The 13,760-nt window shown below is 34.7% G+C and overlaps 2 protein-coding genes and 1 long non-coding RNA gene across 7 annotated transcripts; 1 reads left to right on the top strand and 2 right to left on the bottom strand.

Moving 5' to 3' along the window:
• Positions 1-698: 698 nt before the first annotated feature.
• On the bottom strand, positions 699-3,299 carry LOC106353790. Its single transcript, XM_013793589.3, has 6 exons — positions 3,059-3,299; positions 2,899-2,982; positions 2,627-2,803; positions 1,997-2,167; positions 1,700-1,912; positions 699-1,615 (listed from the first exon to the last, which is right to left on the bottom strand). Exons 1-6 carry the CDS (start codon positions 3,144-3,146, stop codon positions 894-896), a joined length of 1,455 nt encoding a protein of 484 aa, XP_013649043.1. The 5' UTR covers positions 3,147-3,299; the 3' UTR covers positions 699-893.
• A 240-nt stretch (positions 3,300-3,539) lies between these two features.
• LOC106357062 lies at positions 3,540-6,084 on the top strand. Of its 5 annotated transcripts, none has more exons than XR_007314694.1 (7): positions 3,540-4,027; positions 4,192-4,315; positions 4,453-4,547; positions 4,652-4,758; positions 5,242-5,350; positions 5,529-5,636; positions 5,732-6,084. It is a non-coding gene; the product is annotated as an uncharacterized LOC106357062 (long non-coding RNA). The 5 variants fall into 5 exon arrangements; XR_001272223.3 differs by having other exon boundaries at positions 5,242-5,386; XR_007314693.1 differs by having other exon boundaries at positions 4,652-4,771.
• A 5,482-nt stretch (positions 6,085-11,566) lies between these two features.
• Positions 11,567-12,377, bottom strand: LOC106357063 (protein NUCLEAR FUSION DEFECTIVE 6, mitochondrial). The gene is made up of 3 exons (XM_013796754.3): positions 12,141-12,377; positions 11,964-12,073; positions 11,567-11,825 (listed from the first exon to the last, which is right to left on the bottom strand). The coding sequence occupies exons 1-3, from the start codon at positions 12,326-12,328 to the stop codon at positions 11,806-11,808; spliced, it is 318 nt and encodes a 105-aa protein (XP_013652208.1). The 5' UTR covers positions 12,329-12,377; the 3' UTR covers positions 11,567-11,805.
• Positions 12,378-13,760: the final 1,383 nt, after the last annotated feature.

Genomic DNA, 13,760 nt, shown 5'->3' with positions numbered 1-13,760 from the left:
TGTTTTTTTAATTTTTAAAGTTTTATCTTCAAACCTATTAATAATTTAATCTATTAAAAATTAGATACTAATTAAATTAAAAGTATATATTTTAAATACAAAAAATTTAAACAATGGAGAATTTAATTTTTTTTTCTTCAAAATCCAAATATCTGAACCCGATCCGAAACAACCGAACCCAAACTTAAAATATCTGAACCTAACCAAAAATGTAGAGATATCCGAACGAGTCCTTTACCTCTATACCGAAATATTCAAAAATCCAAAATATTCAATCTGAACCCGAACGTCCACCCCTACGTATAATTATCTAAAATAAAGTTGTGGAATACTATCTGTTTTTGACAAACATGTATAATTTGAAACTATTGTGAAAATAAAAATAAATTCATATATACAGAATATCAGTAACAACACTGCATTTTCATAAATTGTTTTATGTCTTTTAGATCTCTAAAGAGGTAGGACCAGCCATGGTTGCACTCATTTGCATCTGATAAGTGATAACTTGGTTCTATTAAACTATTATACAGAAATGACGTTATGGTTAGTGTTTGCGTCAAGGTACTAACTACTAAACCAATAAAACCATTTGGAATAGACTTGCTTCCCTTTTGTGTTCTTCTTTAATTAACTTTTATAAGCTTTGAAGATGTGGGAAGGATGAATCTTCAATTCGAAATGAAATTACACAATCATTTTCTCAAAAAGACCATTTTTTTTTATATAATACAATCAAAGTCTGCAACTTCTCTTACAAGACAAGAGCATCTAAGTACTCCAAATCTCCCTCCCAATAAATTTTAAAACACAACCTATACCCAAAATTTGTAATAATCTCCCTCCATAATCTTATTCAATAAGACTGATAATCTCACAGAACCAAAGACATTTCATGTATATGGATAGTATCCATATGGGTAACTAACAGAATGAGCTCTGTAGTGAAGATTCTGTTGAGTATCATTACTGTTATTAATCTGCTCTCCTGACTCCTTAGGCTTAGCTGCACGCTTGCTGCGCTGTTCTTGGACCGCCCCAAAGACTATCTCATTAGTCTGCTCACTGTTTTGCTCATAGTAAGTATGCGGGATCGACGAGTAATGCCTTCTATGCTGCTGCTGCTGATTTGGCAACTCAGCTTCCCAGCTGCTACTGTAGAACGCCCGGCTCTGACGCAGCTGCTGCATTTTCTCAGCGTCTTTGGACATAAAAGCATAGGTCTTTCTTGGAGTTTGGTTCTTGTGCTCAACAGGAGGAGGCTCGTCCTCGTCTCTGACCACAAAGCTCTCTTGAATAGGCCATGGAGCTGTTGTGGTAAATGCAGCAGCAGACTGCTTTGTTTGGTATGTGGCTGCTGGCTGCTTTATTCTGAGGATCTCCATAACAGACACCCAAGCATTCGAAGCGAGGTTCCCCAGGGATACCAAGAAGCTTTCGTCTTGTTTCTCTTGCTGCTCCTCTCCTGTTGGAATTAGAGACGGTCTGGATGGCTTTTGATCATGATCAGATTCAAACATTTCTTGATCTTGAGAAGACACGATAGAACCAACTCTTCTCTGCAATAGAGCCAGCATGTAACCAAAGAAACCTGCAGCTACGAGAACCGCTATCCCTGCAACACATTTAGAGTTCAGAGATAAAAGAAAGCAAATAGAAAGATGGAAGATAGATTTGGTTATTCTTTGTAAGTTTTTACCAAGAGGGAACCCGCTTCCATACTGATAAGCACAGTCGTCGAAATGAAGCTGAATCTCTCTGATGGCTTTGTTTCCACGGTCGATAACAAGCAGGGAACAACTGCTTCCAAGATACACAACATCAAAATCATTTGAGAACTTTGCATCTTCGCTTGGTCCATCCACATGCCCTCCATTTCTAGCTGTTTTGCCCCCAGCTATTGTTGTAACTCCTACAAGATACAACTAGTTAGCTACCAAAACCCTTCCATGAAACGAAGTTATGATTACAAATTTACAAGATGCAATGAGTTTACCTCCTTCACTAATCTTCCGTATAGCATTGTTGACTGTGTCAGCCACATATATGTTTCCTCTGTCATCAACAGTAAGTCCCTTGGGATGATTCAGCCTGGCGTCACGTAGCCTCCCATCAACATGACCTGCGTATCCTTCAGGGGAGCCAGTAACAAGTCTCGGCCTGCTGTCTGCACAATGTCACCAACAGTTTGTTTGTTCCCATGTGAACAAAACTTAAATAGAACACAATAATTCAGCAAAGCAGTTGAGTTCTTGAAATGCAGGAAAATAATTAAAGATTTTGTTTTTCATGATTACCATATCATATAATACTACATCATGACCTAGTCTATTCTTGAGCAACTGATAGAAAACACTTTTGTGTTTAGATCTCATCTTTGAAAAAGTCTTGATTGTACTATTAAACTATACTCATCCCTCTGGGCTCTGACAGATACGACAAAGATACAGCAAATGTCCATAAAAAAAAATAGTAATTTCCATAATAAGCAGCAGCATCTTTTGTACAAACCGTCCATGTGCATTCAGTTTCAGGTGAAGACAAAGAACAATCTCTTCAACTTCAAGGATAGTGATTATGTAACAAACATCAACTGAAAAAACATGCACATTCTGATACTACTTACATAGTGAAAGAGAGGAAGAGATCTTGTAGATGTTACTGTTCTCAGAATCAAGAATAAGCAGCTCGCCGTTAGGCAGAACCTCAATCGAATAAGGTTCGATACCGAGTTTGCTTCCGTCGAACACTGTCGCCACTGTATACCCATTCTCGAATTTCACCATCGACCTCGTTGCAATTGCTGTTTTAAACAAGAAAAAAAAAACATAATCTTGGGACAAAAACAAACAGTAAAGGTGAAGACTTTATGATCGGACAAGGGTGAAAAGAACGAACTTGTTTTGGTGGAGGTGGATTTGAGTGACCACAGCCATTTCATGAGTGAAGAGCCGTGATTTGAGATGAACCCACTTACAATCTCTGCGTCAAAAAAAGGGTGAGATTCGAAAGAAGTAAGTAAAGATGGGAACTTGAATCGAAGTAGAAGTATACTTACTTGCTGGAGAGTTAGCTGAAGGAGCTGAAGATACAAACTCAGAACAGAGGAGAATGAGGATACCCACAACTAGAATATCTCTACCCATTGATTTCGATTCACGAAGAAGAAAGAGCTCTACTTCATATACAGAGTCTTCTGGGGACAATGCGAGAGAAGGGAAATAGACTGTGTTCAGGTTTTTCGATCAAAGAGAGAAGAAACAGAGAGACTTCTTTAGATTTGCAGAGTTTGTTTGTGTTCAGAAGAGTGAAGACAGACAGTGAGAAAAGGAAGGGGAAAAGGTTGAGAGAAAAAGAGTGGTCATGTGATGCGATCAACGTTGTTACTTTTTTTTTCTATTTTATTTTTCTAATTAAATTAATTTCTTTAGTGGGTTGGTGATTAGTTTAATTTCTTGTCTGTCCCGTTAATTACTAGTATCAGAAACTAAACCTTTTGAGTTTAGAAGAATATATTCCCAAGTATATTCTGGTTATATTAGTTGTTTTATGCATGGGATCACTTTCCCAGTTTGTGTTATGGAATATATTCTACAACCAAAGAGTTAGTACAAACATCTATCCTATACTAAAAGGAAGATATAGAGTGATTTAAGCCTATCCACGTAAGCAAATATAATCATCCAATGAAAAATCAATTTCATGCCATGTCACCGAATTGTTGCGTCCAATTGATCTGGACCCAAATATGTTGACCCAATTCGACAAGCCCATCTCTTGGTTCAAGAACGGAGATAGAGATTACCGACTCTTCACCTTCATCGTCCTTATTGTCTCTGCAACGCCAAAGACGTTCACATTCCGACTCCAGTCCTTTCTCTCTTCATGCAAACTCAATCGCCCAAATATAGCTTCAACCACACCAAACGATTACGACGAAATCTGAAAACCCAGACGGCAAGGCTCCGCTGAGCCGGCGAATCTCACCAGGCTGAGTTACGCTTCCTTTTAAAAGACAATTGTTCAGGTAACAAGAATCAAAGTCTTAAAAGCTTGAATCACTAAGTGCTTTTGTTTTGTTTAAACATGAAAGTTTTCATGGAGTTGGATCCAATAGCAATATCTGAACTAACTAAATAAGATGACATCCCCTGAAATTGCAACCACCTACTATCTGAGCAAAATCTATAGCCTCAGGGATGCTATCGGAGCTGTGATTGAAGATCTGGGTTTGAATGGTAAGCTTAAGGATCAGAGATTAGGGTATTCAGCTAAACTAACAATCTCCTACAAACGATCACTTGGGCAGAGAAAGGTTTGTTCTTCTCTTCAGTCTGATGAGTTTTTTTGCTTTGAACTGATTGACTCAAATCAAAAGTTGCCACCTTGAACTGATTGATTCGTTTTTTGCTTTGAACTGATTGACTGAACTCAAATATTGTTTGCCCTTAGTGTTTCTCTTCAGATGGAAACGTTGAAGAAGAACCCAATAGCATCTACTGTCTACTATCTATACGTTCCATATTGTTCAAGATCTTCAACTCTAGGTATGACCATGCTTACAAGTTATAACCAGTTTTTTTTAAATGAATAATCTTATTAATAACCTCAGGAGTCATGACAATTTTCTTCATCGTAAATATTTTTGCAGCAAACCATGTTCAAATTGGGTCATCAGTGGGTTAATAGCGAAAGGAAAGTATCCAATAGTGTGTTAATGCAAGTGGAAGCCATTTACTTATGGATGCATCAGGGAAGGTTGACTGTAACAGTATAACTTTCGACCTTCTATCAACCATTCTGTTTGCCAATATTTCAATAAGTCAAGGAATTAGCTCAGCTTTTGGGTTTGTTTGGGTCTTTAGGTTGTTTTGATAGGGTTTATATTATGCATTTGACTTTCAAAAGCTGAATGAAGGTGCTTATAATGTCACGTCTGAGTACTATTACTCAGTAATTACTAATTAGTTTATTCTTTCTCTGATATTGTTTCTTTGTTCTTTATTTTCTCTCAATTTGAAATGTCAGTGAGGTCTACATTTTCCATTTCATATCTCTTTTTTTTTTGTCAATTGTGTCCAAGAATCTGTGATCGCTTTTCCATATTACTACCCTCTTCTTAAGCACAACTGTTTTGGCACATTTTTAAGCCCCAAACATATACTTCTGTTTCGATATTATTTTCAGAAGTGAAAGACATGTTTTTTATCGACAAATTTAATGTGTTTTGGTTTCTTGCAGGTTATGGTCCGTTCAGGGGACCAAAACTTTGAAAGCTTGATGAGAAGTATGGGGGAAACATACTGAAACGAGGGGAAACATACTGAAACGAGTTCAGCGGTTGGGTTAGGTTCAATGTTCCTATCTCTCATTGCATCACAGACATGTATAAAAATATTCTCTAGATTACTTGGAAGATAAATTATTTGGATTACCACATTACTTGTGTAGTCTGTTTTGTTTTGAGAACTTTAAATTACCACAAACATTTCGCTGGATTTATTTGTTTTACGCAAACCTGTGAACAGCTGTGACTTCTTTTGATGCCGTCAAGATTCGACCCATGTAGTTTAAATCAGTTATACGCATTGAGATATAGAACCATTTCAGTCGTTCATGCTACCAGAGGACTCAGAGTGAGCTTTTAAAATTGTGTCTATAAGAGAGAACAATTTGATAGTTCAAATAGGACTATGTATGATTTATAAAATTGGATTGTTGTTGCTTTCAGGATGCGATTGAGAATTTCAATTATTATTCAGAAGTTGGAGCTGGTGCTGGACAGAGTTACCTACCTTTGTGAAGTCTATGCGTCCAAACTGACAACAAGCTGCAGAAGTTAGCTTAGTGAGATATTGTGGTCAAAAGTATCTAGAAACAAAATCACCAATCACTAAGAAGCAACACTAGATTCTGAAGGAAGATGTTAGGGATTACTCTCGATGTAAAGAAAAACATGATAATTGAGGTTAGTAGATGAAACAATTTGTACTCATCACTATTGTATTCTTTATGCGGGTTGATATCGTTAATTTTGAAGTATCTCAAAAAACGAACACACCAAAAAGGTCTTTTATGTCTACTCTTTATACAGTTTTTCTGTTTGTGGCTCGGAGATAATCAAAGCTATGTATCATGAACAGAGAAGAGTTGAAGATTTTTCTGGAAGGTGGGGCGTTTTGGGTTTGAGTTTATCTTACGTCTGATGGTTTACTGTATTCGATCTTCATGATGTCTAAACTGAAGACATATGTGTCCTGCAAGCATTACAAAGAGAGCGAAAACTTGAAAGCTAACGACACCATGGCAGACACAAAACAGAGTTGGGACTGTATCCGTAACAACAGAGGCCTAATTTAGCCAAATAAAATTAAAAGCATGGAATATACTCTCATTACTCCAAATATAAGCCAAAAAAAAAACATATAGCAAGATAAAATATACATAAAACGGAATCACAAAGGTATATATATTTTTTTGAAACACTCACAAAGATATTATATCAATCATAAATATCCTGTTAGATAATTATTGTGACATACAATAACTTACATATTCCATAGAAATTTAGTGTCGAAAAAAATGAAAAACGAAAAACTGGAGTTTGAACTAATATGTGAAATCATATTTACCTTCCCCAATACCACCATTAGATGAATATATAAAAATACACAACAAAGGAAAAAAATTAAACCAAACTTAGATAATCAAAACATTAAAGACAAAAAATTAACAAACAAACATACTTTTAGTCCAAAACAACGTACTTAATTTAAAGAAAATAAAGTACATAAATTTTTAAATAAATTTTATCATTTCAATGTAACTAAAAACAATTTTCAGTTACTTAATAACCAATTCAACTAATACACTTCAAAAATTAAACATTATTCATATTAGCGAAATATTTATAAGTTATAAAAAATAAACATCTCCGTTGAAGTAAACGTAAGAGGAACATTTCGAAGATGATTGGTAGCTGCTCTAGGTTCTGTAGACAGCAACAATACTTCACAGCCATAAAAATTTGCCAATCAAACTTTACTTTATTTTTTTTAAACCTACAGCTGAGTTTCATTTCTTCATTTAATTTTGCTGTAGACGGCACTTTATCGACAGTTTAGAAACGAAGCTTTATAAAATTTTAAAAGATCTGGTGAGTTTTATAACATATAATTAATGTTTATTAATTAGATTTTCTTTTAAGAAAGCAAAGCAAAAACTTTACATCCACATCAAAAATTATACAGCTTAAATTCTGAAGCAGAAAAATAAAAGTTACAGCCTCAACCAATTAAACCCGAAAGAAAATCGTCTTCCTCTCCCAACAGTCCATTCATGTTCTGTAGTCTTCAATAGCTCCCATCAAGATTAGATGAATGGTCCAATTCGGTAAAATACTCTCAGACGGGAGTTTTTGGCAAATAAACAAATAAATAATTAATATTTTATATTTTAATACTCAAAGAAAAATGTTCATCGAAATTTAATAAATATATACGGAAAACCCGGGCGTAGCCCGGAAAAAATCTCTAGTATTTTTAATAATCCTTAAGGTGGGAAAGATTATATTCTTCTTTTTCTAAGAAATGAGTTTTTGGTTTGAAGCTTTTATTCATCTTTATGCTAGACTATGTTTTAAGAACATAAGTCATATATTTATTTCTTATGATCTTTCTGTAATCTTGTTTAAATATAGGACAAAATTATATATAATTTTTTTTTGTTCTTGTTGGTTATGTTGTATGATTCAAAGTGTGTTTATTTTTAAATGAAAGAGCAAAACCGTTTATAAATAAAAAGTGTTAGTAACGGAAAATAAAATCAGCCACAGAAATTCAAAATATTCTTTAAAACCTATAGCCGTTTGCATCCAACAAAGCCTCATTTCCCTAAGATTTTATGTTAATTACATACTATACTATGACGATGTAAATTACTAGTGATTTAACAATTTAATCATCATTGCTGCTAATGATGTTTAATCCACTACTAATCACTAGCCAATAGCCTCAAAAAGAGCGGTGGCCATAACATTTCGTGCGCAATGTAGCAGAAACTTTATAACACGTTACATATATTGATATATATTTGTATATATGGAGTACAATATTTTCTTTGAAATATTTTAACATTTATCGTTCTGCTCTGTGGCCTCCCTGAACCGCCACTACCTTGGCAATCGTAGTATCCAGTAGCTTAAAACCTCGTGTCGACTACTATCCTACTATATAAAAGAAGCTAATTTCTAGTTTCCTAAGGCTATCCACATAGGCAAAATAATCATGACCAATCAATATGTCAGGTCATAACAAAGTGGGCTTTATGTAAATAAAGCAAATGTAATATTAGATGGATACTGATTCGTATATGTTGTCAATATATATGTGTGGTCACATATTTGACTGTAAATTATGAGTCAAATAATATCTAATGCATTTATTGAGAATTAAATAAAATATATTATCCCATTAAGTCAAATGACTGTCGACATTAAACATATTTCCTGCAAAATAACATCAATTATTGTAATCTCAAAATCACAGATCCACCGCCTCACAGTTTGAAGAATTTCACCATCCACTCATCGCTTTTCATTCCTATCTATTTGTGCCATTTCTTTCTTTTGAAAAGTAATCCGTGTAAGTGATTTCTTTTGTTTAAGGAGTGGTTTAGAAAGTGCGAAGATTATTTGTTTTCATATTCTTCATTTTGTTAAATTAACAGTTCTCTCACAACACCATGGTCAAACCATCCTCCCAAGATCCTCCACCTCTAGGAGGTATTCTGAAATTAGAAATTCATTTTGAATAAAAACATTATTAGTATTGTTATATTAATTTCATACTTTCATCCAAAACTCTAATAATAACAAATATATACATTATTATTATAGATATATTTCATCATTATAATTGTTTGCAAATGTAGCTTTTCCTATTATGTAGAAGATGCTTTTTATTTTAAAATAATTAATATGAAATAAACCAAATGTATTTTGGTATCATATTATTAAAGAAACATGTGGAACCTCTTCGACATTTTTAAATATCCCAGAATAATGTGTTGTTAAGAGTTAAATATTGTTTTGCATAACATAATATTGCAGAATTATTTTGCTAATTTTGTAATCTCTAATATTATTTTGCAAATTTTAAAAGTAAATAATTTAATATTTTTAGACTTATAACTGAAATCCTAATCACAAATTCATACAGCGACAACAAAGATTTATACAACTATATCAAAAAGAATGAACAGTATTAATTATACAACAACATATTAAAATTCTACATTTTCTAAGTAAACCATCATTACTTCTTATTATTCGACGTAACAATTTATTACGAATAGTGAATTCCTCAAAACAATTTATTATTCAAACTTACTGTTGTTTTTTTAAAAAATAATGATCACCGCTTCTAACATCTTCCCATAATAAAATAAACAAAACTTAATTTACGCTCTCAGAAATTTCAAAACTCCAAATTTTAATTGACCTGACTTTTATTAAACATGTAATCCGCGCGAAGCGCGGACACCGACCCTAGTCCTTTTAAGACTATGTCACAGACTCACATGTACGACGTTAATTGCCCCTTTTATTCTACAGTTACTCTCTATTTTATGTTCATGAGAACAAGAGGACATTAAAATAGTAAATTAAGTACATTACGAGTCATGACTCATGACTAGTGTCAAACCGTGCATATATTCTCGCTCCATGATCCTTGTTTAGCGGCTGCATTTTTTTTTTTTGTTTAGCGGCTGCCTTAATCTACTCATTTGTAAAATCCACTTGTTTCTTTTATTTTTTTTCTCTTTTTTTTTGCATAGCTCCCAAGTCATTTGCTCTGGATTCTCCTAGTTCAGTCTTATATACTAACATCGTCTCATACATTGTATGATTTTGTTTTCATTGTTGGTGTTGGCATGAGCGATACACAACAACGAAAAAGGATAGCTACGGATAATAAGTTATTTGTTTGATGAAGGATCACCAACAATATATGCCATCAATCAAATCAGTTCGTTTCCTTTTGTTCTTTTGTTAAACGACGTTTTGATGATAAGTCGTTCATTTGCTTGTAAGAGAACCAGCATAAAGTGAAACACAAGAAAGAGAAAAAAATTATATTTCTTGAAGGAAAATTGATTTGATTTTTTTGTGGATGAAAAATGTAAAAGCAAAATAAAGAGAAGCCAAAAGAAGGTGACAACGGTCCCCCTTAATCTTTATTGATAAAAATTCACTTTAACTAGAGAAAATAAGTTTTTGCAAGAGACTTTTGTTTTTTAGGAAGTACATTATAAAGTAACATATCATGGTTTTTAATATTTTCTTAATAGAGTGAAAAAAGCAAAAGACGAAAGAGAATGAAAAACCCAAAAACAAATATTTATTCGATAAATGCGATTTTTTGGATTATTTTTTGCCTTATAATTTAAATTATAAAACAAAAAATTCGAAATTTGATCCAAAAAGAAACAAAATTCTAACAAGTTTTTTTTTTGAAATGGGAGTTGATAGTTTAGTAAGGCTTGAGAGCCTCATGGTCATGGGCTGGAAGTGAGCAAGTTGAGCTATATATGGACTAAACCTTATTATCCATCGAGTTGGCAAAAAATGGCGGTGGGATAACAATCATGCGAGCCACGACGACAGTCGAAGATTAATTTGAAGGAGACATGAAATTACAAAACAACAATTACTCTTTCTGGTTGGCTCTCACATGGACACTTGAACTAGTTGGACCCTCTCTACGACTACAACTTGAAGTGCGTGACAGCGTGAGCCCACAATTGAATTTAATTTGAGAAAAATGTAGTTTCTAATTCTATACAGTGGAAAAAGAAATAGAAGCTACACATCATATTGTGGTAGTTGTCGTTATAGTGATCTCGGCTGTGTCCTACAATGTAGCGCATCAAATTCCGGTTATCAAGTTCCATGAAGAGCGCACGGCTCAAGCACTTTCACAAAGATAGTCAAAGAGAATGGTTCTTTAACCAGACCAATGTGGAGGAAAACACTCTGGCATATCGTGACTAGAATCAAATCTCATGGTTTCGGGATCGTTATCATGGACATTGTCGATGTTCCCTGATTACATTGCTGAGGATTTTCATTCTGAGCTTCTCAAAGATTGGTTCCCTGTTCCACTCATTGCAGCCTTCAACATGTTAGACTTGGTTAGGTATTGTCAGTGTGATTGGTTATTGGGTTGGCCTCCGGTTCTGTCTACGCTTGATTCTATTCATCTGATTCTACCAAAGCTTGCTATCTGTATTTGTATTTCTCTGAGCTTGCACAAACTTAGCTTAATTAACATGTGAATCAATTGTTTTTACTTCAGTGTAACTCTTATTATACTGTTTTTTATATCAAGAACACAATAGACTCTAAAACTGAAAGCAGAAAAAAAACAATCGAGTAAGGTCACTTGAGGGGTAATAATTAGCTTAAAGTCAGGTCATCTGATTTGTAAATAGCCAATTTGAGGAACCATATTCTTCCGGAATAGAACTGGGGGCGGGCACAGATTAACAACTGCTACTATCCGAATCAGCAAAACGGGTAGTTTATTTCCAAGGGCAAGTGTTAAGGTAACGAAATCATCAAACTGAAGATGACAATTATTATATAAATAAACCGAACAAAAGAGCCCTTCCTTAGAAGAAAGCAAAGGGTGTGTGTGTGTGTTTCTGTTGCTACTTTGATATCTTAAACCTCTGGGTAAAACTGATGAAATGAAACAAGCTTCTTGAAATCTGACAAGTAGTACAAAAACTTGCAGGCCAATGTTATAGTGTCGTCCCAAATCCTACAAAAATCAAAACCCATATTAGTCAGTGTGCAAAATGACCAACTCAAAATCTGGTCCACTGGTTCAAATGCTTCTTAGACATAGACTAAGGAGCTGTCAAAATCAGATTCAATGAGAACACAAGTAAATTTATACCTTCTGAAAGGCAACCCCAGCTTTGATTGCTGAGAGAGAGCAAAGAAGTGAGCAAGGCTGAAGCAGTCACACTATGTAAAGGCATCCCTGCACTCAGCTCCACTGGGATCCTGTAACACAAATCCTAATTTCCGCATTTCATAAACCCTAATTCCTCAGTGCAATCACGGATCTAACCTGGAGGATGCGAGCCTGCGAAGTGACGAGCGAGATGAAGTTGAAGATGATCCATTCCCGAAAGCGAATCCAGCGGATTTTCCGAGTTTCGGAGTGGAAGATGCCTTCGCTGATGAACGACTGAAGAGTATTCTCCCCGTCGATGACGCTGACTGAAGGGCTCTTCTCACGCCGTTGGCCGCCGCCATGTTGACTCTTCTTCTTCTTCTCGGACTCAGCGACGTTTTTTTGTGGTTTTACGAAGGTGGGGGTTTTAAGTTCGGGTCGGGTCGGATGTTTTAGTTGGATCTATCATAGGCCTGATTCGGCCCATATTACAAACGAACGTAAGTGGTCGTTAATATTTGAGAACCAGGCCGCTTTCTACTTTGAATTGGTATTTAGAAACAGACCGGTTAGCATCTTGTTCAACTGGCAACTTGCCATCTCTTATTTGAGTCCGTTTGTCACTCCAAGAGGAGTGAATCTTGTGTGTGCAAATCATGCAATATCTGCGTTTCATAGACTATATAGAGCATTTGTGGAAACCTTTTACTCCAAATGCTTTGACCAAATGTTTATTTTCCGAAAGCGTGCTACACTATTTAACCCAAATTTGATTACCTTCTGATTATTTCCAAGGGTGGACCGATCGTCTGCTATAACCATCATATGTTAACTACATGGACTGAAAGCTAAGCCCAAACTAATCAAACATCGATAATTAAGTACCTTACGAGAATCAACTCATAACTGGCGTGGATATTCACTAAACCCTAGGAAATTACCACTAGACTACCATTAATTGGTTAATAACATTTAAAAATTGTTTATAAATAAAAATATTAAATATTTACTTTTGTGGGGGGGGGGGGGGGGGGGGTTAGATGATTTAATTTTTTATTTGGTTCTCAATAAAATTATCATTCATTTTTATTATTTTAATTTATGTTTTAATTTAAAATTAAAATGCATTATTAAAATTTAAAACATTCTTTCTAATACAACAAGAAAACCTGTAACATCATTTTCTCAATACTTTCAATAATGAGATTTAAATTGGGTTTTGCCCATGTGGAATTATCATGCATGTAGACCTGGAATAATAATCTATGGAGTGTATTCATGAGCTGGTGAAACAGATTGAGATTGACATGGGAATTGGCATTTAGTTTATTATATCAACCAACCAGAAACAGAATTTTATCACATTTAGTAGCGAGATACAAAGTGAATGAAGTGAAAATTCTGCAAAGGACAACCAACACACAGAAACTCAGTTGAATGCTTTTGTAGACCACATATATATTTTACAAAACTTTATTGTCATAAAACATCATTCCTATTCCTTATAATGGACTTACACTATAAGTTAGTCGAAACAGGTAGACTTCAATGTGGAAGAGAGGATGTGTGGGTCTCTCTGATCACAGCAGAGGTCAAAACTCTTTACTCTCTCTGATACGCTGTCATAACATCTTTGATAAAACCGTGAACTTGTGAATGCGTATCACATATTCACATTAACCAACACAAGAAGACGTTATTATGTTCTTTGTGATTCCATTACAACAAACCTCGTTAATTTCTGGTTCTGAACATCAGTGTCCCACCTCACTGACTTCCCGTTTGCATTCGTAC

The sequence above is a fragment of the Brassica napus genome, chromosome A7 (genome assembly GCF_020379485.1).
Source record: "Brassica napus cultivar Da-Ae chromosome A7, Da-Ae, whole genome shotgun sequence".
Taxonomy (NCBI): domain Eukaryota; kingdom Viridiplantae; phylum Streptophyta; class Magnoliopsida; order Brassicales; family Brassicaceae; genus Brassica; species Brassica napus.
This window is presented reverse-complemented; position numbering and strand designations above follow the sequence as displayed.